Raw genomic sequence first — 25,430 nt, forward strand, 5'->3', positions numbered from 1 at the left:
AGAAACTCGGAACAAAACAAGACAAAAATTCAAAATTCTATGAGATTTTGTAATATCCAGTTATTGGGCAAAAAGCTTAAAAAAAGCAGCACATAATCAGTTTCAGGACAAAAATACAGCTCAGATTTTCTTGCATCTAAGTGAATGCAGAGCATCTACCTAATCTGCAATATAGTTATAAAAGCATATAAACAAAGAGAGCTTTCTGGTCTCTCACGGTAGAATTTGACTTCTTAAATGCTCCATAGAAATTTTATTATAGTTAGGAAAATATTCACCTCCCCTGACCAAAAAAAAAAAAAAAAAAAGAAAAAAGAGAAAGCCGCCAGAACAAGCAACCTATGTGTTTGTTCTTAGCTCTTCCAAGGTAACTACCAATAGTTAAGAATTTTACATGATTTAGAAATTCTTGCTTTCTTTTTAATTTTATTTATTTATTCATGAGCAACACAGAGAGAGGCAGAGACACAAGCAGGCTCCATGCAGGGAGCCCAACGTGGGGATTCAATCCTGGGACTTCAGGATCATGCCCTGAGCTGAAGGCAGATGCTTAACCGCTGAGCCACCCATGCATCTCTAAAGTTTTTCTTGTTCTTATTAAAGTAGTAACAGAAAGTTGACAATAAGGAGCTGTGAGTCAGCAGAAACGAACATGAAAGCCAGGCTCTTCCTTCCAGTCTGAGAGCCTGGGGCACTAGGGAGATGAAGGCCACTCTCCATCCTCCTTTCCTGCAGACACTTATCCACAAAAGTAGTGGAGATAAGCTGGATTTTCTTGGGCAATTAAGCCACTTGTTTTATTACTGTTGTAAAAACACACACATCAGTCTTTCCTGATCTATAGGACACCAAACAGAAACGAAGGGATAACATGTTTAGAAGAGGGCAGCCCTGGTGGCTTAGCGGTTTAGCGCTGCCTTCAGCCCAGGGTGTGATCCTGGAGACTCCGGATGGAGTCCCACCACGTTGGGATCAAGTCCCACCCATGTCAGGCTCCCAGCCTGGAGCCTGCTTCTCTCTGTCTCTCTCTCTGTATCTCTAATAAATAAATTAAAAAAAAGAAAGTTAAAAAAAATGTTTAGAAGATAGTCAAAGAAAAGATTAAGGAGAAAAATAGGGGATTATCAGCATCTTTGGGATTAAAAAAATAGGTAACCTCTTAACTCTTGCGCTCTCTTATAATTCCAACTTGTATGTTTCCTGTCCTTGCCTCCTAGTCTCTGTTTTGTGTTGCTGTAGACTCAGAAGTACATTCTAGAATGCCTGTAGGCTCCAGAGGCTCCAGAGGCCACAGACCAAGAATAGGAAAGTGCAAGTTTTGCCATCTCAGGGTCTGTTGTACGTGATCCAGTTGTCTGACCAGAGAGAGGCCCAGGCCCACTGCTACATGATAAGGTGCTGATTGCTTGGTGATAATGTGATACTGCTGGACTAGAGATAGGGAGTGCAATTAGAGGCACTGAACTTAAGGATACTGTTTGTTCTTTTACTCTCATGTTGAAAATGCCCTGCTTCACTTATAAATACTATCGCCTTTGCCTGGATTCCAAAATCTAGCTTTCCTGGCTTTTCAAACTGCCTGTTGTCACTCCACAAAATGAATGATTCTTTGGCCTTTGCACCTGATACTCTATCAGCTTGGTCACCTACCCATGTATCTACCTGTTCAGATTGTACTCACTTTTCAAAGATGACCTTCTTATCCATGTCCTTGCTAGAGCCTTCTAACTGCCCCCTAAACTCCTCTGGTGATTCTCTCTGGACTGTCTTGCCCAGAGAATCAGACCTCACATATTTATAAGCCATTTGGTATAACTCATTAGGTCAACTGGCTTGGTGAAACAATCAACAGCTGTTAAACAACATTCACATTATAGAATCCCTCAATACATACTTGATTCTTTGCCTGAGCTGATTGAGTTCCTTGGCTGAAATTATACTTAAAAAATAAGCTCCTGGAAACTAAGGTAACAAGACTCAAATATCTTGGGTTAAGTAACTTTTACCTTAAGGGAAGAGAGACACAGTGGAGTGACATATGGGGAATACTGGTCACACCCTAAATATAGACTAATTGACAGAATCTGGGCCTGTTTAACTCATTTTGCTTTGGTTGTTCCTATCAAGAACACTAGCTGGGAAGGTGTTAAGAAAGAATTGAAGCGAAAGTAGGTGTTTGGAAATCTCTTCCCTGCTGGAAATGGAACCAATTCTCCTGGGCAACCTTGTAGCTGAGTTTACTAAACGTGTGAATAATTTTAACAAAACTATGGAGAGTGTCAGTTCCTAGAAAGTTAAAGATAAGCTCAAATTCACTGGGTGTTATACTATATGTTGGCAAATTGAACTTCAATAAAAACAAATGAAAAAAAGATAAGCTCAAATTGTTGAGAAGAAGTAAGGAAGGAGGTACTATAGGTAAGGAGGTAAACTATAGATAGTTTGGGAGCTGGTATGTATAATGTGGAGCACGGAAAAAGTTCTATTATTATGTACTAAAAATATAATATTATGTATTATGTATTATGTTCATGTTTATGAACATGTTTACATTTAAGTATCTATTACTAGCTTCCTGTTTAGACTGAGAAAGAAAACTTAAAGCCAAATACTTTCATTTCCTTAGCTTAAAATATTTAGAAAAAATGAGGAAAACATAGAAAAATATAGAGAAGAAATAAATGTTACTTGAATAGTTATTTACCTACTATGTATCCTTTTTTATAAAAATATTTTAATTTCATTTTTTTACAGAAATGAAATTATACTGTGCATAGCATTGGCTTGTTATCATTAACAGACATCTTAAAATGATTATATTTTGGTCAATTATTCATGTTACATGTGTTTTCTAAAATATTGTTTTGTTCAAATTCATTGCATTAGTGGGCAAGATCAATTTAGATAGATGCTACCAACATTAAGAAAAAAAATTAAATATTATAGAATAAATAGGAATATATCAAAGTGTATCACATATAATAAAGGAATGTACTGTTTCTGAAATGTTATTTTAGTTACACATATAAACACACACAAGCATTTATATAGTAATACAATATATTACATATACATACAAACACAAACACATATGCATTCCTATGTCAAATGTGGGTGGAAAAAAGATGACAGTCACTGCTCTAAAATCTAATTTTTAATAACTGCATAATATTCCATCGGGTATATCTACCTTAATGTATTTAAGAAATTCACAATTGTACATTAAGGTTGTGTTTTATATTTTATATATGATGCAATGCATATTCTTGTATGCATGTAGGTTTTCTTAAGATTAAATTATTAACAGTTGAATTACTGACTGAAAGTGCAAGAAGAATTTTAAAACTTTTGACACATTCTGTAAAGTTTTGTTGAAAAAAGTGTTTAGAAATTCATATTCCTATTAACAGTGTATTAAATCACTGATTTACTTACCCCTTTTCTCACACTAGAAAAAAATACTAAAAATAAGCTACTTGGAGGAAAAAGTTATTTTGTTGCTTTTTAAATTATACGGGGCTACTAATGAAGATAGGTTTTCTGTTTGTTCTCTCATGTATTTATTATTTGTATCCTTTTAAAACTGTTCAAGTGCTTTGTTCATTTTTCTAATGGCATATTGTCCTTCTAATTCTTTGTTTGCAAAGAACTCCTCATGTAAACTATGTTAGATCTTTGTCATGTACATGCTCATGGGTTCACCAGACCTGATGACAGGAGGTCGCTAAAACAAAGGTTTATGGAATAAGATATGTAGTGCTCTTTCATGGTACCTCTGTAGCCAAGACAGAGAAGGGTGAGTTCATAACTAAACAAACAACTATCTTCACGGTGTGCTAGTTACTGGAGCAGTGGAAATCTGCCTTCCTCTCTGTTCTTTATGGCATTTTAATCAGTTATTTTCACCATTAAACTGATGTAGTTCTGATAAAATGTATGTATGATGCAAATTTGGCAACCTTGGTTAAAAGGCTGGGTAACAAAGAAATGCCGTGAAAACTTGTTTTATTTATTTTTTAAAAGATTTATTTATTTATTTATGATAGACATAGAGAGAGAGAGAGAGGCAGAGATACAGGAGGAGGGAGAAGCAGGCTCCATGCTGGGAGCCCGACGTCGGACTCGATCCCGGGGACTCCAGGATTCATGCCCTGGGCCAAAGGCAGGCACTAAACCATTGAGCCACCCAAGGATCCCTGAAAACTTATTTTATAAAGCTATAACTCACAAGATAGAGTTTAATGAAAAGAAGGATAAAAACCAAACTTAGATTAAAATAAGTAAACATTAAACCAAAATTCTAGCTGCAAAAGACAAGATTGAGGAGATCTCATTTCATGAGAAAAACAATTTTTTTTTTTAAGTTTAAGTTCCAAATGACTCTCCATTTTGACATGGCTGCGTTAAGCTAGGGTGGGGGAACTGATGCAATTTTCAGGCTGGTTTGTAAAAGTTACATGACATGTTCTTTCCTCCTATTTCCTTTCCTATTGGAAGACATTATTCCCAATGTCTGTTGGTTGGGTTACATCTTGAGTATTGTGTTCAGTTGTTTTGGAGGACTATTCACAGACAAGTGTAGGAAGTAAGCAACTAAGATGATAAAAGAACAGGAGATTATTAAATTAGAAACATTAGAAATACACTTTCCTGTGCAAGTCTCACTCAGATTTAGTTTGATAGCAATTTTTAAGTGTTTATCTAGTTTTATTGTGTTTAGCTTAGTTTTCATAGGAACATCTATTTTTCTTTTCATACTCAAATTTCAGCAGCTAATATATTTAAGTAAATTATGTAATTACTATCAATTCAGTAATTATAAACTGAACATGGGAACAAACACAATTGACTCTTCATCATATAATTCAACTGGTGGTTGCAAAATGCTATGGGCACAACTGGAGAGTAGCCTCTCAGCTGTGACAGTGTGCCCTTGGCATCTATCACTGGAGAGAAGAGAGCATCCATCAGTTAGTCTAGGGCAATGGTTTTCAGAGGGTAGTATCAAAGCCAGTAGGAATAGATAGTATCACTTAAGAATTAAAGATGAAAATTCTTGGATCTCACCAGAAAAATAGTAATCAGACCTCATAAGAGGCAAGAGGTTTAGCAATCTGTCTTACCACGTGTTTCTGCTGCAGTCAAATGTGAGAACCACTGATCCCTGGTAAGGAGAGGTCCGGTAGGAATGCTTCTACCTGGATCACAGTTTGTAAACATTATTTTGTTCTGATATGTTTGTAACAAATGCAAATAGGGAAAGAAAAAGAGGAGGGGGTGGAGAAAATGATTCTGGCTCAGTTTATCTGTGATGAAGTCGTGAAATATGTGTTTTCCAAGTCCCTGGCGATTTTGAGATATGGGATATGGGTAGTTGACACACAGAAAAACAATGAATTAGAGATTTTTAACTAAAGGAATTAAAAGGAACACTTGAGAGGAGTTGATATAATCACACCTTCAAGTAATTTGACAGCTGTCTAGATCTAGATGAGTGCTTGGTTTATTCTGTCCTGTTCTGGAGACAGAAGTAGGGTCATTATATGGAAGTTACAGAAAAGCAGATTAGGGTGAAAATAAGAAGTGAATTTCTAGAAGGTGGTGTGGAGTGTCTGCAACATCTAGGGCTCCCACATCTCTGGAGTTTGGGAGACAGCAAATGCTAGATGCCTACTTGTCACTGAGTCCACAGAAGAGGTTCACACAATGGGCTGGAAGCTGGACCTGCAGGAATTGGAGCCTCTACATTTTTTTTTTCAATTTGGAGGCTCCAAAAAATTCATCTTTCTCAGTATCTTCACAAAGTACCTGAAGACTTAACTCTTAAAATTAGAAAGGATAAAGACTTCCCAACAGCCTTTACTGTCTGGTATTAGAAATATGTTCCTTCTAGATATTAATAAGTATATTTCAAGTGAATAGTCTTGATAATAGATGCCTGTATTCCCCTTTGTATCTCAGCCATGTCTACTGGGTAATTTTCTTTCTATTGCTGATGAAATAGATGGGAAAAGAATCTTTCATATCAAAGCAAATAAACTGAAACTACTTGATAAACCAAAAAAATGGTAGAAATTTTCTCCAGAAACAATAGTCAGTGTAGTTTTAAAATGGTATTTTAAAATTCCAATAACTATCACAAGACTATCTTAATAATGGTCTTTTCTGGTTGGAATTACAGGTACAAGTATTGTATTTAGAGTTGTTCAATGTTTGTTATTACTCTTAGATCCTGGCCATTGAAAAACAACAATGAAAAAAACAGCCATCAAAATGTGACACATAATGCAGAGGATATGGGATTTTGTCCAGTTTGGGCTTGCACTATGGTACTTGGCAAGTGCCTAAGAAAATGCAGGAGGGTGTCTGTAGAATTGAACATAATATATCTATATCTAAACATGTATACAATTTATATAAATATGTCTATTGTTTATGTATTTTAAATTGTTTATTTTAGTTTTATTGCCTCTAAACACTAGCAAAAATTACAGAAAAGTAAAAATCACATGCATAGCTGGACATCAGCATAAAAATGGCTTTCTTTTCTTTAATGGCTTTCTTTTCTGAAAAATGTTTCAGAAAGGAATACCAACAACACGTAATGATGGTACATGTGCTTTAGAATGGGTAACTGAAAAGAAGAAATATATGACTTGGTGATGATACAGGGCTGCCTAGTAATGACATCATATCTAGAAATAATTAACATATGACATGTCCTCCTGTCTCTAGGTTCTCCTAATTTGCTTTCTACCTGCATCTTCTGCAGAGATGAAGATGGCCCAGTGTGTGGATCCAGGATACACGGTGTCTCCTTGATTACCTTCTTTTGTACTATGCTCCTCTAAGTTGGAGACCTCATAGCAGTCCTTGCCTGCAACACTACTGCATTTGTCAGGTCCTCAGAACTCTTTCTGGTTCTACCTTTGTCCCCTCTCCTTCAGAGCCATTCCCCAACTATACAGTAAGTGGGTCTCTTGCTTAGGCCTTAACTTTCTTTCTCCCTGCCTCTTCTGTGCTGCTTTAAGAGAAACGGTCATGATTTACATGAAGTAAGCTAGCAGAAAGCTAGTAGGAATATCTGTTCATTGAACAGTTACCTTTTTTTGAGAATGAACCAACTTAGGTGCACATGTTAATGGTGTCCCAAAAGTAGTTATTTCCATTAATATCTTATCTGTTATGAACTGTAAACTTCCTAATAGCAGTGGCTATATCAGAATGTTTAAGCCATCAGAATGGCTTACAGCTATTATCTATGTATTCTAAGATAAGGAGCAAAGTGTCTGACCCATAGTAGATGCTTAATAACTGTTTTTGTTGTTGCTGTTGTTATTATTGGATTAAAGAATTCAATAGTGCTTGGATACATGGGTACTACTGGGTTATAAACCTGTTACATACAGCCTCCAGGATGGTTTCTAGCTACACAGGAAGCTGGGGCCTTGTAACCATTGGTGTAAATCCAAGGCCTTCAGTATATTAAAACAGTACTTTGGGAAATGCTATTAAACTTCTGCCTCTGACATATGTGCTAGCAACAGGGAAATTTCCCACTGGGGACTTCCTACTCAGCAGTGTCAGATCATTCCCTAGAAACCCCCAGGGTTGCACTGGATGCTCCCTGACCAAAAACCACTATATACTCCACAGTTTATAGAACTTGAGTGGCAATTTAAGATCTAATGATGTTACTAGGGGAAAATAAAGATAAGTTGTCCAAACGAAATAGGCTACATAGTCTGATACATTCCACACCGATCAATTTACATCATGCTGCAGGGAACCTGAAATTGCTTTCTAAGCTAAGTTATCACCGTAAATAGTTTCAGTAAAAGAAGATGGATAGCCATATATGCCAATAACAAAATGATAAATGAGGTGAGTTCCAGGTCCATAAAAGAAAGAGGAGAAAATGGTTCATCCTTGAGCGGATTGATTTTAGGTTTTCTGATAATATCTATGGTGGGAAAGCCAATACCCAGTTTATAAATTATAGTTACCTAAGATGTTCTAGGAATTTTCTATCACAGATCTCTATGAACATACCTGTAATCTCAAGCAACAAAGTCTACAGAACTCAACCAGAAAAAAATATGCACAAAGTTCTCCTTATGGTAAATTCAAAGATGTACAGATATAAAATCAAAACCTACCCTCTCATAGTTCATAATCCTATCATGATAGACGTTTATGTGAAGAAGATTATCTGCTTCATTATGAGGGATGTATATGTGAATCAAGGATCTCACTAACTCCATGGAGGTCTTACTATAATGCAACTTCATTAGTATAAACACAATGTAGAGAATGACCATTCTGAATACTATAAGATTTGTATAAGTAGAGACTTCATTGTGGTAGAAATTGCTATCAAAGGAAATGAAAGTAAAGATAGGCTGTAGTATAGTAAAACTTAATGTATGTTAAATGAATGAATAATCTGGACCCAGTAAAATGGTATATAAAACAATGATAAAAATGTAGCATATGAGTGGATCTTAGATTACTAGGTCAATTTTCCCTATTGGTATTATTCATGGTGAATAAAAATAAAAATGAACAAGTGGCAAGTGATAAGTTTATACATTTTCCCTTTAGGTGCTTTGGGATCCAACAAAGTTTATCTACACGAATGTACCTGTAAACCCAAACAGCAAAATCTAGAGCACTTGACCAGAAGTGCCATGGTTTAAGCAGAGCCAGTGTCCACTCCAAATGGGGGTCCACATGAATAGATTTGACACTGCATTGACCTACTCCTAGCTAGCATTGCTCACAGCTCATCTGGGGCTGTATTTCCCAAACCTGGAATCTGTATTATTAATGGGGTTGTACTGAAGTGACAGGGTGGTCTCAGTGTATAATCCTGATGGTTGTTGGGGTACCTAGAGAATATTTTTTCCAGGTGAATCACCACTTTAATGTCTGCAGGGAACCTTCAGGGAGGTGGGAGGGGGGGTGCGAAGAAGGGGGCACGGGCACCAGGGAGCAGGTGCAGAGAGTGAGGGACGGACAGATGCTCCAAAGACAGAGATCCTCATGAAGGTTGCTGAGGAGCAGATGCTTAGCTACCAGAGAGGTAGTCCCACCTCTGATGGGAGACCTAGAGAATATTTTATGCTAGATTTCACATTTGATGAAAACCAAGCTAAAAATCATTTAATCAGGACTAGAAACAACCCATAGGGTCATTGACAGTATCTTAAAAATATAATGAAAGACTTCATTATATAACAGAAACCTTCATACTGTTTTCCAGAGTGTCTGCACAAGTTTGTATTCCCACCAACAGTGTAAGAGGATTCCCTTTTCTTCACATCCTCGCCAACATCTGTTATGTCTTGTGTTAATTTTAGCCATTCTGACAGGTATGAAGTGGCATCTCATCAGTTTTTGATTTGTAGTTCCCTAATGATGAGTGATGTTGAGCATCATTTCATGTGTCTGTTAGCCATCTTGATGTCTACTTTGAAGAAATGTCTCTATATGTTTTCTACCATTTCTTAATTGGATTATTTATTGTTTGAGTATTGAGTTTGATAAGATATTTATAGATTTTGGATACTATCCTATGACCCAGCAATTGCACTACCCAAAGGATATAAAAATGCTGATTTAAAGGGGCACATGCACCCTGATGTTTATAGCAGCATTATCAACAATAGCCAAATTAAGGAAAGAGCCCACATATACATTAGCTGATGAATGGATAAAGACATTGTGAGATATATATGATATGGGTGGAGCTAGAGTATATTATGCTAATTGCAGTAAGTCGGTCAGAGAAAGATAAAAATCATATGATTACTTCATATGTGGAATTTAAGAAACAAAATAGATGAACATAGGGGAATGGCAAAACAAAAAAAAAAAAAAAAGAGAGGGGAGCAAACCGTAAGAGACTCTTAACTATAGAGAACAAACTGAGGGTTGATGTAGGGGAGATGGGGAGAGGATGGGCTAGATGGTGATGGGCATTAAGGAGAGCACATGACGAGAAGAGCACAGGGTGTTACACTATATGTTGGCAAATTGAGTTTAAATAAAATTTTTTTTAAAAGACTTGAAAAAGTAAAACCTAAATTTGTATTTTTAAAAAAGAATTTAATTAGATGTAACCAAAAAGAACATTCTAAAAGAACTAAGTGTTATATCTTTCACATTTTTTAACACTCCAAGCAAGTTATAGGATTTATATTTACATTTCTTCTTATCTATATGCATACTAATCAATTATAGAGTTAAATAAAGATTTGATCCCAAAAGGTCAACTGATTTCAGGGTCAACTCAGTGCTTTTGTTAAAATTCTCTCACAGAGTTTCCACAACTTCTGGTAATTTGTGGCCATCTCCAGAGCACACCTTCCCCATCAGGGCAGTGGAAATGGGATAACAAATGGTCATGATATCTTTTAAAGGCTCTGCAGATACTGGGCTTCATTGAGAAAGGGTAAAATTTTTCCCTAAAAGCAATTGGATTATTGAGTTCCTGGGAGTTCAATAGCGAACACTCTCTATTTCTCATTTCTCATTTTCTAGCCCAGAGTCCAGCTGATTTAACTTCCCCTTCACACCAACTGAGGAAAGGAGGTGAGTAGTACTGCCAGGACTTGATTTATGAATTTTGGTTGAAGGCATGGACAATCAATCCTCATAGCCTGTTTTCCTCGTATTTTCTGTGTGTTCTACTTGAGGTTTGTGTGGCAGGCAGATGTCATGAGACTTTAGTGGTTGCAGAAATGGGGTCAGATTTGGTGATGGAGACATCAACTTAATAACATTTAAAGGCATGAGAGAACAGTAAATCTTGAAAGACTTTACCCCTAAGGTCTTATCTGATGACAAGGAAAACAAAATAATAAAAAAGTAAATCACAGGAAATGAGATGTCTTGAGACAATAGGGCAAGGTGAAGGTATTACACAAATATGAGTTTTATTTTTCCTTCCAGTGTTGGGCATAATGAACGAAAATGAGTAATCAATAGAGTAATGAATTTAAAATCAGAATTTGCTTCTAGTTCTGAGTCTTATACTCAACAACTAAGTGATACTGGTGAAGGGATCTCATCTTACTATTTCTTAATTTGCTCATCTGTGAAAGGGTAGTGGCACCTGCCTGGTCATCTCCCAAGACTGCCATGTATGTAAACAGCAACAACAAAACAAAACAAACAAAAAAGAATGTCTTTGGAAGACTGCAAAATGCCATGCAACTGTTAACTGTTTATTATAATTATTCTCCAAGGTGCTGGTAAGAGTTTGTTACTCTCAGTAACCAACAGAAGTTCCAATGGTATTGAGAACTGTCTAGCAAAAAATTTTTGATCTCGTATGTAACAAAACAGTGATGCTATTAAGCTATTAAATATTGCTATTGGAAGAATATTAAGGAGAAAAGTGTTCAATGGAAAAAGAAAGAATTTGGGAAAAATGAATTTTGGGTCAGTGTAAGCTCCTTTAAGGCTGTGTGATTCTGGGCAAATTATGCACCTCCTCTGACTCTTCAGTTTTCTCACTGATAAAATGAGTATAATAATATGAGTATAACAATAATAATACAATAAAATGGGTATAATAATACCTAACTTGCAGGGTCAGATTATATTAAGTTAGGTAAGATAAAGTTCCTAGGGCAGAGCCTAGTTCAGTGGCAGGCACTCAGTGAACATGAACTATTATGATCTCACTTTGCCATGTTCTTTTCATAGTCTACATACTTATTTACCTATATGTTCCCTACTATATTTCTTTTTTGAATAGTCTGTCCTGTAGCCTCCCTGTAATTTACCAGACTAACCTGCACATAGGAGTCCTTTAAAATGTTTATTTAAACTACAAATTTCCTTCATTATGTCTACCTGGTCATAATAAAATCACTCATCCTTCATCTTGTGTAAGAATTACTTTATTGATCCTGTAAAGATATCCTATTTAATTTATTATGTAGTACTTACATAATGCTGACCATAAAAGTGATCATAAACATGGAGCAAAACAAGAAATAAGAATAGAAAGAATTAAAGGGAACTTTAATAAGCAAAAAGAAATAAGAATAGAAAGAATTAAAGGGAACTTTAAATAGAAACTAACCATCCTAAGATTTAATGTTGTATAATACATCAATTTTTGTTTTTGTATTTAGATAATTTTCAGGATAGACACTTCTCATGACTCATAAATATATTTGTTTGTATTCTATTGAGGGAATCAGAGAGATTTTCTAAATTCCTTACTCCATCTCTTCAGAAGTATGACAGAAACAAAATATTCAATTAAAACTATTAATTTTTGTTTTCCTGGATGGAAAAAGTGACCGTGAACAATGGTGTCTGAAGATTATCTGTAACTTATTTGTATGTTGTATGAAAGAAGATGCTACACAACTTCTCTTTCTCCAGTAATTCCAGCCTTTTCTCCACTTCCCCTTAAAAGGATGGTTGCCCTTCTTGTTCTAGTGAAATCCAATATGTCCAGTTAAATATAATTTCCTCTGAGAATTCTCACATTATCTGTTGGTGCTTCCTCCCTACCCCAATACCAAGTAGAAATAGTTTATCTTTCTCCTGTGTGTCACATCTTGTTTATACCTCCAGGCTCCTTAGCAGTTAAAGTCTCTACCCTCTACATGCTCCTGAGAAATAGCACAATGGCTGGAATATGGCTGTCATTTCATGTATGAATTTTGACTGAAGGCTGTAGATGATTGAGCCTGTCTTCCCCTTATTTCCTAGCTTTTCTTAAAGTTTGCAGCGTGTGACAATGGGGTACTATTTTAAGAGTTGGGGAAGTTAGAATTGGGGATGGTGTTGGAGGAAAGACAACCATTTTGCTTCCCTTTTCCATCTTCCTTATGTTGTGTTATTATTTTAAATTATACCACAGAAACTTCCATTCCAATCTTTAAAACAATATTCTGTCAGCATTATGTTAGAAAGGGACGAATTTAGAAAAAAATTCTTAAACATTGCACAGACCACTGTGCAACAGCCTTATGTCTACTTTCTCCAGAAAAATCTTGAAGCTTTTTAAAAATATTGTCTTTATCTTCCCATGGTGACTTATGAAGCATGTTTAGGAAAATTTTATTTTAAAGGTCAGAGATTCCAATAAAGCCAGCCAAAATTTTGTGAAGTTTATAGAGTGATTAATTCCTGGAGTCCTTCATTTTCCAGCCCTTTAATTTGTGCAATCACATTGAATGTTCAAAGCATATACTGCTTTTTAAACTCTTTCAAATACTCTGTGCCGAGTCACAACTGGCAATTCATAAATAGAAATGATTAACATTCCCCACCACAAAGATCCTTGAAGGAAACTAAAAACAAAAACAGCATCTTTGTTGAATCCAATCTGCTTACATTTCAACACACATAACTCCACTTAACTGGCCATCACAGCAAAAGCCACAACACACACACACACACACAGCAGCATGGAGCTAACCACACAACTCAACAGACAATGCAGACAAACTTGAGTATAAACCAAGATTTTTCTACCTCTTTTCATAACAGGTTAGTGCTGGCCCTCAGTGTTGGTGTACAGTTTTTATGGCATGGGAAAATAGGGATGTTTCTGCCCTATAAAAATAAATGTGTTGAAGGCTTTAGTTTGAGTTTATACAACGTCAGAAAGTTCCAAAGGCACTGGCACAATACAAAAAGAAAAAAAAAAGAATCCCACAAACAAATATATCACCAAAATATCACCAAAACACATGGCAAGATACTAGGAAAACAGTGGTAGGAAAACTACTGGTTTCCTGGATGATTTATGCAACAGTTTTCAACACCTTCCTGAAAAATAAAGCATAAGAGAGGCATGCTGGTGGGTCTTTGGTGGGGCATATCTTGTCACCGACCACCATTCATACAAGTTTTTGGCTTTAAACTGCTCATTAGGTCATTTTCTCCCTGCAGAGGTAAAAAGCACAGAACCCTCATTGTTCTTTATCTTTTAAGCCTTAGGAAGGGCTAAGAGAAAGAGCATGTAGAAATGCATGCACTATTTTTAAGAAAGGGATAAATAGAATAAAAATTAAAATACAAAAAAATAATCATTTCTTCATTTTATATGTCATAATATACACTTCTTTCCAAACCTTAGTTTGATACATGTGGCTTTTCATGGATGACATCTTTACTCTAGAAAGAGTTGGGACAGAAAGATAAGCAGGAAGCACAAAGTTCTGAATTTGAATAAAGGCAATGCTTTTGTTGTTACATCAAAGGATGCAAGGTGAGCGATGGGGCTAGAAATTGGGGAACTTTCCCAATTGGACTTAATGATTTCTAATTCCTCAAAAAAATAAAACTTACCACATTCTGTGCAAATTTCTCAAAAGGTGTTCTGCGATCCATTGAGTGTTCCGACTTACATGAGTGGGGTGGGATGGGGCAAAGGGAAATAGGGAACATAAATAAAAAGAAAGCAAAGAAAACAGAACAGAAAAAGACAGGACGATGAAATGATGCGACAGCAAATCCATGTTCTAAATCACAGGGACCAGGAAGGTAGAAAGCTGCCAAGGAAGGATTCTAGATACAGGGCATAGCCTCTGTTTTTATGAGTACTTTTATTTTTAATACCAAAACACTTCCTATGCAAATAAAATGGCATGATTTCAAGCAAAATCAAATGACATTGAAATGAAATAGATATGTGAAGGTTTTACGCTGATGTGTAAATCCTACATATTTGAAAATCTAGTGGAATATCTTCCAAATTTCCTCATAATTTTCTGTTGGGACTAGATTTCTGTTGCTTACATCGATTCTGTAGAGGACTGCTGTCCAACAGAACTTTCCGAAAAGATGGGAATTTCATTCTATGTTGTCCAGTATTTCAGAAGCCTTTAGCTGTGGCCACTGAGCACTTGAAATCTGGCTAGAATTTTATGTGCTTATAATTAATTTAAATTTAAATGTAAATAACCCATGTGGCTAGTGGCTGCTGTACTAAACACCTGCAACGAGAGAGTATCTGCTTCCAGCTGCAAAGGCCATGGACTTTGAAAAATCCCATTAGCCTAGATGACAATCATGAATCACACAAAATTACAATTTAATCTCAAAATTTCAAGAAGTTATGGACTATTTTAACATTAAAAATAATGAAGAGTGTTGATTTTTATATTCAGATTTTCCATATCCTGCTTTATTGTTTATATTGATTATAAATATTAATTGAATAATGAGGTATATTGCTGCCCTTCCAAAATGTTTGGCTACCTTGTTAGGTGTGTAAAATTTATCACTTAGGGATACTAAGAAGTCCAGGATAAATGCCAAGTTAAAATATTCTGAAGCAACCATTATATATAATATAGCTGTTTTGACAGCTATTATTGAAAAAAATGAGTCTATAGTTAATTATGGGGCATGTGGCTAAAAATATACACTTAAGCTTACTGGAAAAAGAAAACCTTCTTCAAGTTTTTGACCTAATGATGTTGTTCCTTCCTTTTCATTATTGTAATTTTTATTTCTTTAAACTAGACATACAGAAGACTAACATGAAACAAGAAAACAGCTTCTAAAAAACGTTGTAAAGCATGAACATCTGCAGAAACAAACAAAACAAAAAAGAAAATAAGCAATTAACAAACAAAACAAAAACACCTTAAATGGCCCTTATAAAATGCAAAGGTTTGGGGAAGGTCTTGGAGTGTGTTCACTTACCATTTGTCCAATACCCTGGGTTCAGCAGAGGGAACTACTCCATATAATTATAACTGAGAACCAGATCGAAAAAGGTCACAAAGAACCAATACCTTTTTCTTTGCCTGTAGAAGCTCTTGATAGGCACTGGATCTTATAAAACGTGGGTATGAATCACTTTTCATCAATTTGTAAATGTGCTCCTAAAAAGAAATAATGGTTGAAGTGCTTCTTTATTATTTCTCAGGGAAAATAAAATACTATGATAGGAATATAGGATATGGTCCAAAAACAAATCTGGAGGCAGCTAAAGTTGACAATGTTAATATTTTGTGTTTAGAGAACACCTAAATCTTCAAATTTATTGTTTTATTCATGGATCAATATTTGAACTGGTTTGAGAGCTACAGAGGAGAAAAATCACATCCAATCCTTTAAAAAAAATGGAATTCAGTTAGTGGAATGTCATGAAATAATTTTAATCAAGTGGTTGATTTATATAGGTCATTTGAGAATATAAATCTGCTCTCTCTTAAAGTTATTCCAGGCCAAAAGTGAATGATGTGAAGTCAAGATTGAGTAATCATCTTAGATACCTTTGGCATCTACATATTCTTGGAGGATGCAGACTTACCAGATGAGTCATCTCTTTGGTGCAAATTATATGGAAAATTGTCATCCACGTCCACTTTGGGCCAGAGCACAAGTCCAAAAATAAGTTTTGGGATATTTAATTGCTAAATCTCCTGATTTGTATGCTTTTTAAAAAACTCCTTCAGTGACAGATTAGGTAAATATTTAAAATTTAATCCTAATCAGTCTGCAGTGCTCTATCTTGAGGATGAAGATTGGTAGATGAAGAAGTCAAGGAAAAAAGTGTATTCATCCAATTCACTGCTAGCCCAATCGAGGTAGATTCTGCTCTCGCCCACTGCAGCTCAATGGAGCATAAAAACTCCTTCATCTTTCTAGTCTAGTGAAATACCAGTTAGATGCAGAGAGTATCCTGGATGTCCTAATCTCTGTTTGCAGAAAATATATATTTTAGGAAATGACTCATTTCCCTGATCTCAAACATACTGGCAATAATCTGGATTTACTCTTGCTCAATATTTAGCCTAAGGCTCATCTCCAAGAGTATGGTACATTTGGGACCCTATCAGAATTTGTTGTTGGAAAAGTGGGGTGATGTCCTATTTTGGAGTCAAGCTTTTTGGGATTCAAATCTTACTGTGCTCAAGATCTGCCACTTACAGACATATACATTTAGGCCAATTTATTCATCTTTCTGACTCTCATTTTTTTAATACATAAAAAAGGTTGTTGTGAGGCCCAAAGGCCTTACGTTTAGCAAAGTAAGGGAGTTATCCATAGTAAGTGCTCAGATCTGCTTGAATATATGTCAGTCACACTTCTAATGCTTGCCTATATTAGTAAATTTAATCTTCACAAAACCTCAGTGAGGTTGGGAACCATTATTATGTCCATTTTAAATATGAAGAAGAGGACACACAACAGAGCTCTGACTAGAACTCAGCCAATGATGACTCTAGAAATGGCTTTCTTAGCCATTACACTGGGTCTTTTCTCAAATAATGCCAGGAATTTCTATTACTATATTTTTGAAGAAGAGGTTTAAAAAAAACTAGCAAAAACTGGAGTTAAATAGCTGAACTTAACTGAAAAAGAAGTACAGGGTCAGGTGGTAATGTTTTCTGTAGAAAATTATGCCTTTTCATTTTAAAAAAGATTTTTATTTATTTATTTATTTGAGAGAGAGAGAGAGAGAGAGAAAGAGAGAGCAAGCACAAGTGGTGGGGAGGGGCTGAGGGCGAGGGAGAAGCAAACTCCCTGTTGAACAGGGAGCCTGATGCAGGACTCCATCCCAAGACCCTGGGATCATGACCTGAGCCGAAGGCAGATGCTTAACCAAGAGCCACCCAGGTGCCCTATGCCTTTTCATTTTATTGAACGCCTAATAAACAAGAATATTTTTAATGCCACAGATAACAAAGAAATGTTCCTTTTAGGACTTTAGGAAGGTTAACCCAAACATTTTATACATTGTTGGCTCTAGAAAAATGTTTGAAATTTTATCTTGAACTGAAAGAAAGATAAATCAACAGAGAAGTAAGCAACAGGGCTACAATTTTCATCCTGCTCTTTCTTCTGTGTATCTGTAATTATTTCCAAATAGAAGGACATGGCAGAGCCAGAGAGACTGGGTATCTGGTTAGCTGTTTCAGCCTAATAAGCAGATCTGAGCACTTACTTACTTATTGTTAGTTTTCTATACGATGGCTCTTTTCTTTTAACCAAAGCCAGGAGAAATGTACTTTCCACTGAGACTGCAAACAAGGAAGGGCATGTGTGTATCTTATTTTTCATCTTCTATATTTTATATTAGTAATGTTGTTATTTGCAAAACCAAATACTTTCTAGAACTAATATTCTTCTCCAGAAGAGGTTTAAGAAATTAAGAAGTATGAATGGTCTGATTTAAAAGCCAATTTCAGCATATCATTAGGAAAATAATATCCTCTCATTTCAAGTTTATTGTTCTTCTTGAGCACAATTTTTTAGAGAAAATAGAAATTCAGATTATGTCTAAAGAGGCAATTATGTCCAGTTTGAGAAAAAAAAAACACTAAGGAAATTAACATCTAACATAAATTTCCTTTTTTTTCTTTTCACAGATTAAAAAGATAACTTGGAAAATTCATACATGCCTAAATCTATCATTTTATTGTATCATCAGAGACAAAACTGGCTTGAGTGTGACATAACTCTAAGCTACTTAGTTTAGTTCTGATAAGTCATCATAATGAATAATTTAAGAATGCCAGAAACTTAAAATCTCCACATTGGAAGACAACTTAAGATTTCAAATATGTGCTACTGAGGTGGGACCACCATTAGATAAGTGTTTTCTAACATACTGAGTGACAAAGTAGAAAATGAAGTAAAATTGTTCCAATATTTCAACCATTCCCCTTTAAGGAATATTCAGGTAAAAACATTCAAATTTACAAAGCATTCTCAGGCTCTAGTAACTGTTCTTTTTAACGTGTCTGTTCTCTTTTAAGTCAATTGGAGTTATTTACATATAGTTATCTAAATTGAAAATATTAAGCCTAGTCGCCAATTAAATGAAAATAAAGCAAAAGTATGTCAAATGTTAACTTCCCAGGAGCACATCTGTGACTTACGGTGGTGAGGCCCACCCATATACCAACCTGAGCATCTTCAAATGTGTATCGTCCAGGCTCCTTCACATTCTGTGTTGTTTTATCGTAGCTCTTAGAATCCAAGTTAATGGCACTGGGGGCTCCTGGAGCCAGAAATTCTTGCCATATTTCTTGAACTCGGGAAGGGACTTCTCTAATAGGCCTTTTCTTCAGGTCCTCCACTGCTAGCCAGAATCTATGCAAAATGAAACACCAATCACTTACTGTGACGCCTCATAATCTGCAAATTCTAACATATTGACTGATCATACTATTCACGATAATGCATAATAATGAGTTCCTTTTTTTCTGAGGGCTTCCCATAGATGGCCTTTTCTTCATTAGTTGTATTCAAATATATAAATTTTTCAAAAGGAAATGTTGAAAACAATCTCTTTTAAGTGTTTGCTGTTAAAACCAGTTCTCCCAGAGCCCTGATTCTTATACTTTAATTTTTAGTAGAGCAAAATGGCACTGCTAAAGAATCATTTAGAAAGGGAGAGGAGTTTGAAGGGAATTAGGGTGGGTGACATAGAGCATCTGCTTGGGGGGATGAAGTAGGGCATTATACTGTATTCTTTGGATCTTTTGTCCATTTGAGCAATGAGAAAATCCTATGGAAAGGATTTTCTGCTCTATCTGGCAAAAGAATTACAGTGAAGCTTTACTGGAATTAAAAGAGGACTGGATACAAGATCAGAAAAGGCCCTAGCTGGAGAAATCAGGGTAAGTAACTAATTTTAGGCTATTTAATTCAGAGAGTTATGAAATGACAGAAGCAACAAGCTTTCCCATGCCATTGTTTGAAAGGTTTAAATTTGTGGAGACATCATAGCAATTCAGAAGCTCTGAAAAAAACAAATATATACTGAGTTATTTCTAAATATATAAATATATTTTATATACTTCTGCATAGAATATATATACAAAATATATATATACTGTAAGCAAAGAACACTAGAACATATTTTGGTTGATAAGAGCAAATAGAAAAGTCTAATAATAAAGGGCCACATTGTATTAATGGGTTTAATTTCTTTAAATTTTGCTCTAAGTTATATGTTTTGGTTAGAACTAGAAATAATGTTGAAAAGATGAATATGTATATCATTATAATTTGTTAAAATGAAAAAGTACCTGAAAAGAGAAACTACTAGGTCTATGTTATCCTCAACATCATCAATTATTGCTCTAATGGCAGATGTAGTCATGCACAAAATGAGAAAATGGCCACAAAGATGAAGGGCACTGTAGGCTATAGAGTCTTAAGAGAGGTACATGACAAGAAGAACTTTCATAAGTACTTAGTTTTAATTTGGGCATTAATGAAAGGTCATAAATAAGCAACCAAGCAATTGAATTAGAGTTAGAATAGCAAATACTACTCAATCTAGTGAGTTTCTAGTTTCTAGTGACCCTTTTCCTGTAGATAGATGTAACAGTTGATTTAGACAATGTCTTACACATGAAACTACCATTACTGCTTTCAGAAGGGGAAGGCTCAAGACCATTTCTTCCAAAAATAAAAGATTTGGACACTGTGTAATCTAATAGGAATGGCATGTGCCATCTGAGGGAGCACAAATGTTGTAATCCATGCTCATTCAAGTTCACTCCAGCATGCTTTTAACACCTTAATCAAAAGAACATTTTTGTCCTCAAGGAACCACTAGAGAAAAAGATATACCACTCAAATGGCTGCCTAATATTAGGAAGCCCAGGAGGAGCTCTCAAGGAATAGCTCAAACTATACAGTGTGGGAGTGCAGAGCAAGAAAGAACCTTCTGCTGGGCAAGCACTGGACTGGAAAAGGGAGTTCTAGAAAGCCGTTATAGACGCAATGATGTCTTAATGCACCTGAAAATACAGAAAAATTAATAAAGGATTGAGGAGGTATTAATAATGACATCTATACTAATATGTAAGTGCAGGCACTATTCTAAGTGGTTTAACTATATTAACTCATGCAGTCCCTACAACTCTAGAGTACCTACTATTATTTTTCTCATTTTCAAGAAGAGATAACTGAGGATATGAAGATTAAGTTAAGGTTGCCCACTATAAGTGTCCTAGCTAGGGTTTGCCTCTGGATAATTTGCAGTAGACGGCATGCTCATAACCACTCCCTTGAATGTCTCCCTAACAGCATCATCACCTTTCTTATTCTTGGCCTTACTGTAGGTGCTATGGTAACAGTAGAATGGAAAGAGCTCTGGTAAAATCCCATCTACTCTTAATACATAGTAGCTGGAATATGAGGAAGTAAGTGTATTTGAGCCATGGGTTCTTCATCAGTAAAATGGGTAATAATGTCTATCTTATTAGGTTTCCATTAGATTAAATAAGATAAATTATGTAAAAGGCACTTTTGAGGGCTTGACATATTTTTAGACACTCAACAATAAAATTCACATTACTATGTTTAATTAGTACTTATGCTATGCTACATGCTTTACCTGAAAAAAGAATGAACAAAAACACACCAATGGATAGCAGAGGTTGTATTTGAGGAATAAGGAGTGATCAATAAGCAGTTATTTCTTGACGTCTTTTTACTGTCTTAATACTTGAAGAAAATGCTCATATGAGCATCATATTTCTATAAAGAGCAGGTGCTTGCAGGCAGCTGCTTGATAAGATGCACTGAGACTTATTTAAACTCTATTAGCCCTGCCAGTAAACTGGGTTGTTCTGTTTCCCTTAATCTATTAATCTGTTCTGTTTCTCTTATCTTAATCCCAGATACCTAAGCAGAAGAAGTGGAGCTCAGATTTGGGGAGCAGTAGGGTATAACATATATTGGTTTATAGAAAGCCGAGAATGCCAATTACTAGTCAATCTGACTTGGACAAGATGCTTAGCCTCCCCCAAACTTATTTCACTTATCTGAAAATGGGGCAAGAATATTTACACTTCATTTTTGTTGTGATGATTAGATGTGTGATAATCAGAAATAGAAAACACGAAATATAGCATGGCATACTTATACAGTGGTGGATATAATCATAATGTAATATACATATAAAATATATCATATTTCTAATATGAAATGACTTAGCTAAAAAACTAGCATTACATAGAATTATCAAGATAAGAAATGGTTAAGGCTTGAACTGAGGAATTAACAGTGATCCATTCTTGAAACAAAGTTTGCCCATACTATTTCCTTTGCCCAATGCTTCTTCCCTCTTCCTTTTAGTGGATGGGGAGGTGGAATTTTGGCCCGGTTATCTTTTGACAACCAGGACATAGCCTGAAGCCATTTCTTTGGGATGCCTCTGCTGACCTCCAGCTCTGGGTTAGCTATCCCTCTATACTTCTCCAAGCCAAATAACCATCATTTTGTGTATTGATCTCTTCTCTGTATCCACCACTAGGCTGTAATTTTAATGAGATCAGGAACCATTTTTATTTGGTTATTTGATACTGGTGGGGCTCATTACTTGTTTATTTCTTCATCATGATACCAATGATGTCAGCACTTATTTAAAAACTTAGAGAATTAGAGGAAATTCCACTTCTCCTTCGACTAAAAGGCTAACCATATCCTTTATCTCTGCTCTATTTTTTATGCATTCTTATACTTAATAATTGATGATGTGGCCTCAATATAAAAAAGAATCCTTAGCAACTTTAGATCTTGTAAAAGCCCTGTCAAGAAGGGTTCCCATAAACTTGAATAAGAGGCTGAATCCCAACAATTCACAACAGGCACACATATACAATAACATTCCTCCAGGTTCTGTCTGTGGTCATCTTGCTTAAACCATAGGACATCTGTCAAAGTTCTACATATTTCTGAATGGTTTGGTATTGGTATCTGTTAAATCACCTGAAAAGAATGTGACAATGCCTGGAGCTGTAGTGTTCCAATGAAAATAAATGAATGCTGAGGCCTCCCTGTAAATGAATTTCACAGGACTGCATAAGTCATGGGACAGTAAATTAGGGTATCATGTTTCAAAAGAATAATGAATGGAAGAGTTCATGGAAAAACATTTTTATGTAGTGGAAAGTTATCACTCATTTCAGTAATCTTAAACAGAGCCACTAAAATCTATTGCAGTGTCTCACATTTAAAAATTCAATTTCCAGGTGCCTCTTAAGTTAGAGAAATTTCAAAAATATGTAAGGATGATATTCACAACAGATGGGTAGAATGCACAGCCGTCTTGTACTAACAGCTCAGTGTGGTGTGGCTCTCACATGTCCTGAGGCTGTACTTAAATGTGCAAAGTGGATCAGCTGCCCCATAGTTCTGTTTCAAGTTCTCTGTAATAGGCCCTCAAATTTCTTTTCCTAGACCTTAGGAAGCAATATGCAAAGAAGACTAATATTTTTTTAAAGAAGACTAATGTTGATAATAGTCTTCTTTAAATATCGATAATTTAACTACATAAATATTATTGACCATACTTCATTTTGCCATACATTAGTCCAACTATTACACTTCTTTAAGGAGTTCACTTCAAATGCATCAAATTTATATACTTATAAGATCAAAAGATAGTGTAAAAATAAACCATCATAGGAACTGATAATGCTGGATAGGCTTTGCCTTTGTTACCTTTTTTCCTTCCGTCAAGAGGCAGAAATTCAGTGGGTTCATATCATCATCATGTTGGTAAGAGTAACTGATCTATTTAGTGCAAAATAATCAGACATATTACAGTAAGTCTGACATAGAATAAGATACAAACAATGTGTCTTACCTTAAATTTTCTGAGCTGAATTCTGATTCTAGAAATTTAAGGAACTGTTCTCTCCCAACTGGGTCTTTCAGTGCTTCATCCATGCCAAAACCCCATCGTTTTACCCTCTGTTGGCTTGGTTCTTTGCTATAGGAGATAAAACAAAGACAAATATATATTCCTCTCATTACCAATTCTATCATCTGCGATTACATTTCCCCTTAGGATCATATATACCTTGAAGTTCCCATCTTTAACATCTTTCAGGAAAAAAAATCTGACTGGTGGTTGGTTCTGTATGAAATTACTGAGGTATAAGTTAGGCATTCGCAGTGGTATCTAATGTTTATTGAGCATTTGGTGCTAAGTGCTCTAGATGGATTCTCTCTTTTAGATCTTTCTCTGCAACTTTATGAGACAGGCAGTATTACGATTCTCACTAGATAGATGAAGAAAGTAAAGCACAAAGAGAGTTTTAAGTTGCCAATGTCTGGCAGGTAATAAGGGGCAATATTCTAGACATTTTGACCTCACAGCTCAATTCTTAGCCAGTGTATGATGCAGTGTTGAGGTGGTATGTTATACTTGGGGAAAACGTGTTGGGAACCAAAAGGCCTCAATTCTGGTTATACATCTGCTTTTGAAGAAATATGTGACCTAATCCTAGCTGAGTCACAAGATTCTGGGGCGCAGATTCCTCATTTATAAAATCTAGAACTTATGGATGAAGAGTCTGCACTTGTCAAGCATTTAAGGACACCTGATGGAAATAAAAGAAAGAAAAGGTCCATAAACACAGTCTAGTGAGGTGCCACTAGATACAAAATCCTCACTCTGTAAAGTAAGAGGCACTGCTCATTTCATGACTCTGTCAGGATCAGTAATCTAAGTCTTCCCTTATATAAGGGAAGGAAACCAGGACGTCTTAAATTATGCTTTGGTTTTCTGAAAAAGTCAGTCTTTTTTTGTCAGATGTTTTAAGAGTGTTTATGGTAAGTTCATTTTGTTTTAAAATTGAATTTATAAAGACATATTTGTATTGGGCTTATATAAGTATGGATTTAACATTCATTTTGCTTGAATACAGGGGGCTTTGCAGCCCTGTCCATTTTCAAAGAAGCTAAAAACAATGTATTAAGTTTCAAGAACTGAAGATCTCAACTCTGAATAGCCTATTCTGAAACTTTTGGTCCTCTAATTTGGTGCCAGTCCTCCAGAAATGCAAATCTGACCGCAAATCCAAGTATTTAAGATTCAAAAAACATTATCTTGAATGAGAACTTTATAGCATGGGCTAATAGAGACACGGAGTGAAACTGACCTTACAGTTATCAGCTATGGAATTCTTTCTATTTCACCTAAGCCCTGAAATAAGTGAAATACTTGAAGAGAAGAGAAAATGTCACATACCTTGCTTCGAGTTCCCAGAAGGTAGTATCATCAGACAGCCATGGGTTAGAAGGGTCAGGTGGCACAAGAAATGGGTCATATTCTAAATATTGTTCCGTGTAACTTAACAGGCTAGAGAGAAAAAATATTTTCATCTTCCTTAGTTTTTTTTTTGGCTGAAGTTATACCCAGCCCAAAATAAGGATATAATATGAAAAGGTCTGGTCAAGGAATTGCTTGCTTATAGTGTAAAACCCAACAGCAGTTTTCATGTTTCAATAACTTACATGCATCAACTTATTGTGCATTTTGGAAGACAGACGTGGCTAAGGAGTCCATGTCTGCCCATGCCTAAGTCAAGTGAGGCAACATCTCTCCATTCAAAAGAAGCAAAATGGAGGATGTCAGAGTGTGAAAAGCAGCGCTAAGAGTCAGTTCTAATCCTTGGCCAACCAAT

At 35.7% G+C, this 25,430-nt stretch overlaps 1 protein-coding gene and 2 long non-coding RNA genes across 6 annotated transcripts in view; 2 read left to right on the plus strand and 1 right to left on the minus strand.

The window, feature by feature from the left end:
* The window catches only part of RGS7 (regulator of G protein signaling 7), a 488,737-nt gene that overhangs the window by 3,712 nt on the left and 459,595 nt on the right, over positions 1-25,430 (minus strand). Inside the window, exons 13-17 of one of the 4 annotated variants that reach the window (XM_038542672.1) lie at positions 24,995-25,105; positions 23,606-23,731; positions 18,903-19,089; positions 15,780-15,869; positions 13,507-13,587 (exon numbers count right to left, since the gene is read on the minus strand). In XM_038542672.1, the coding sequence (XP_038398600.1) occupies positions 13,513-13,587; positions 15,780-15,869; positions 18,903-19,089; positions 23,606-23,731; positions 24,995-25,105 (589 nt within the window). In that variant the 3' untranslated portion in view covers positions 13,507-13,512. Of the gene's footprint in view, positions 1-13,506; positions 13,588-14,325; positions 14,380-15,469; positions 15,569-15,779; positions 15,870-18,902; positions 19,090-23,605; positions 23,732-24,994; positions 25,106-25,430 lie in introns of those variants that run through there. The other 3 variants (XM_038542671.1, XM_038542674.1, XM_038542673.1) reach the window with 3 other exon arrangements.
* LOC119872537 lies at positions 1,271-9,313 on the plus strand. The gene is made up of 3 exons (XR_005362172.1): positions 1,271-1,395; positions 6,736-6,967; positions 9,266-9,313. It is a non-coding gene; the product is annotated as an uncharacterized LOC119872537 (long non-coding RNA).
* LOC119872536 lies at positions 9,319-25,101 on the plus strand. Its single transcript, XR_005362171.1, has 5 exons — positions 9,319-9,374; positions 10,546-10,596; positions 14,114-14,245; positions 18,363-18,676; positions 24,672-25,101. It is a non-coding gene; the product is annotated as an uncharacterized LOC119872536 (long non-coding RNA).

The sequence above is a fragment of the Canis lupus genome, chromosome 7 (assembly GCF_011100685.1).
Source record: "Canis lupus familiaris isolate Mischka breed German Shepherd chromosome 7, alternate assembly UU_Cfam_GSD_1.0, whole genome shotgun sequence".
In the NCBI taxonomy this organism is placed as follows: Eukaryota; Metazoa; Chordata; class Mammalia; order Carnivora; family Canidae; genus Canis; species Canis lupus.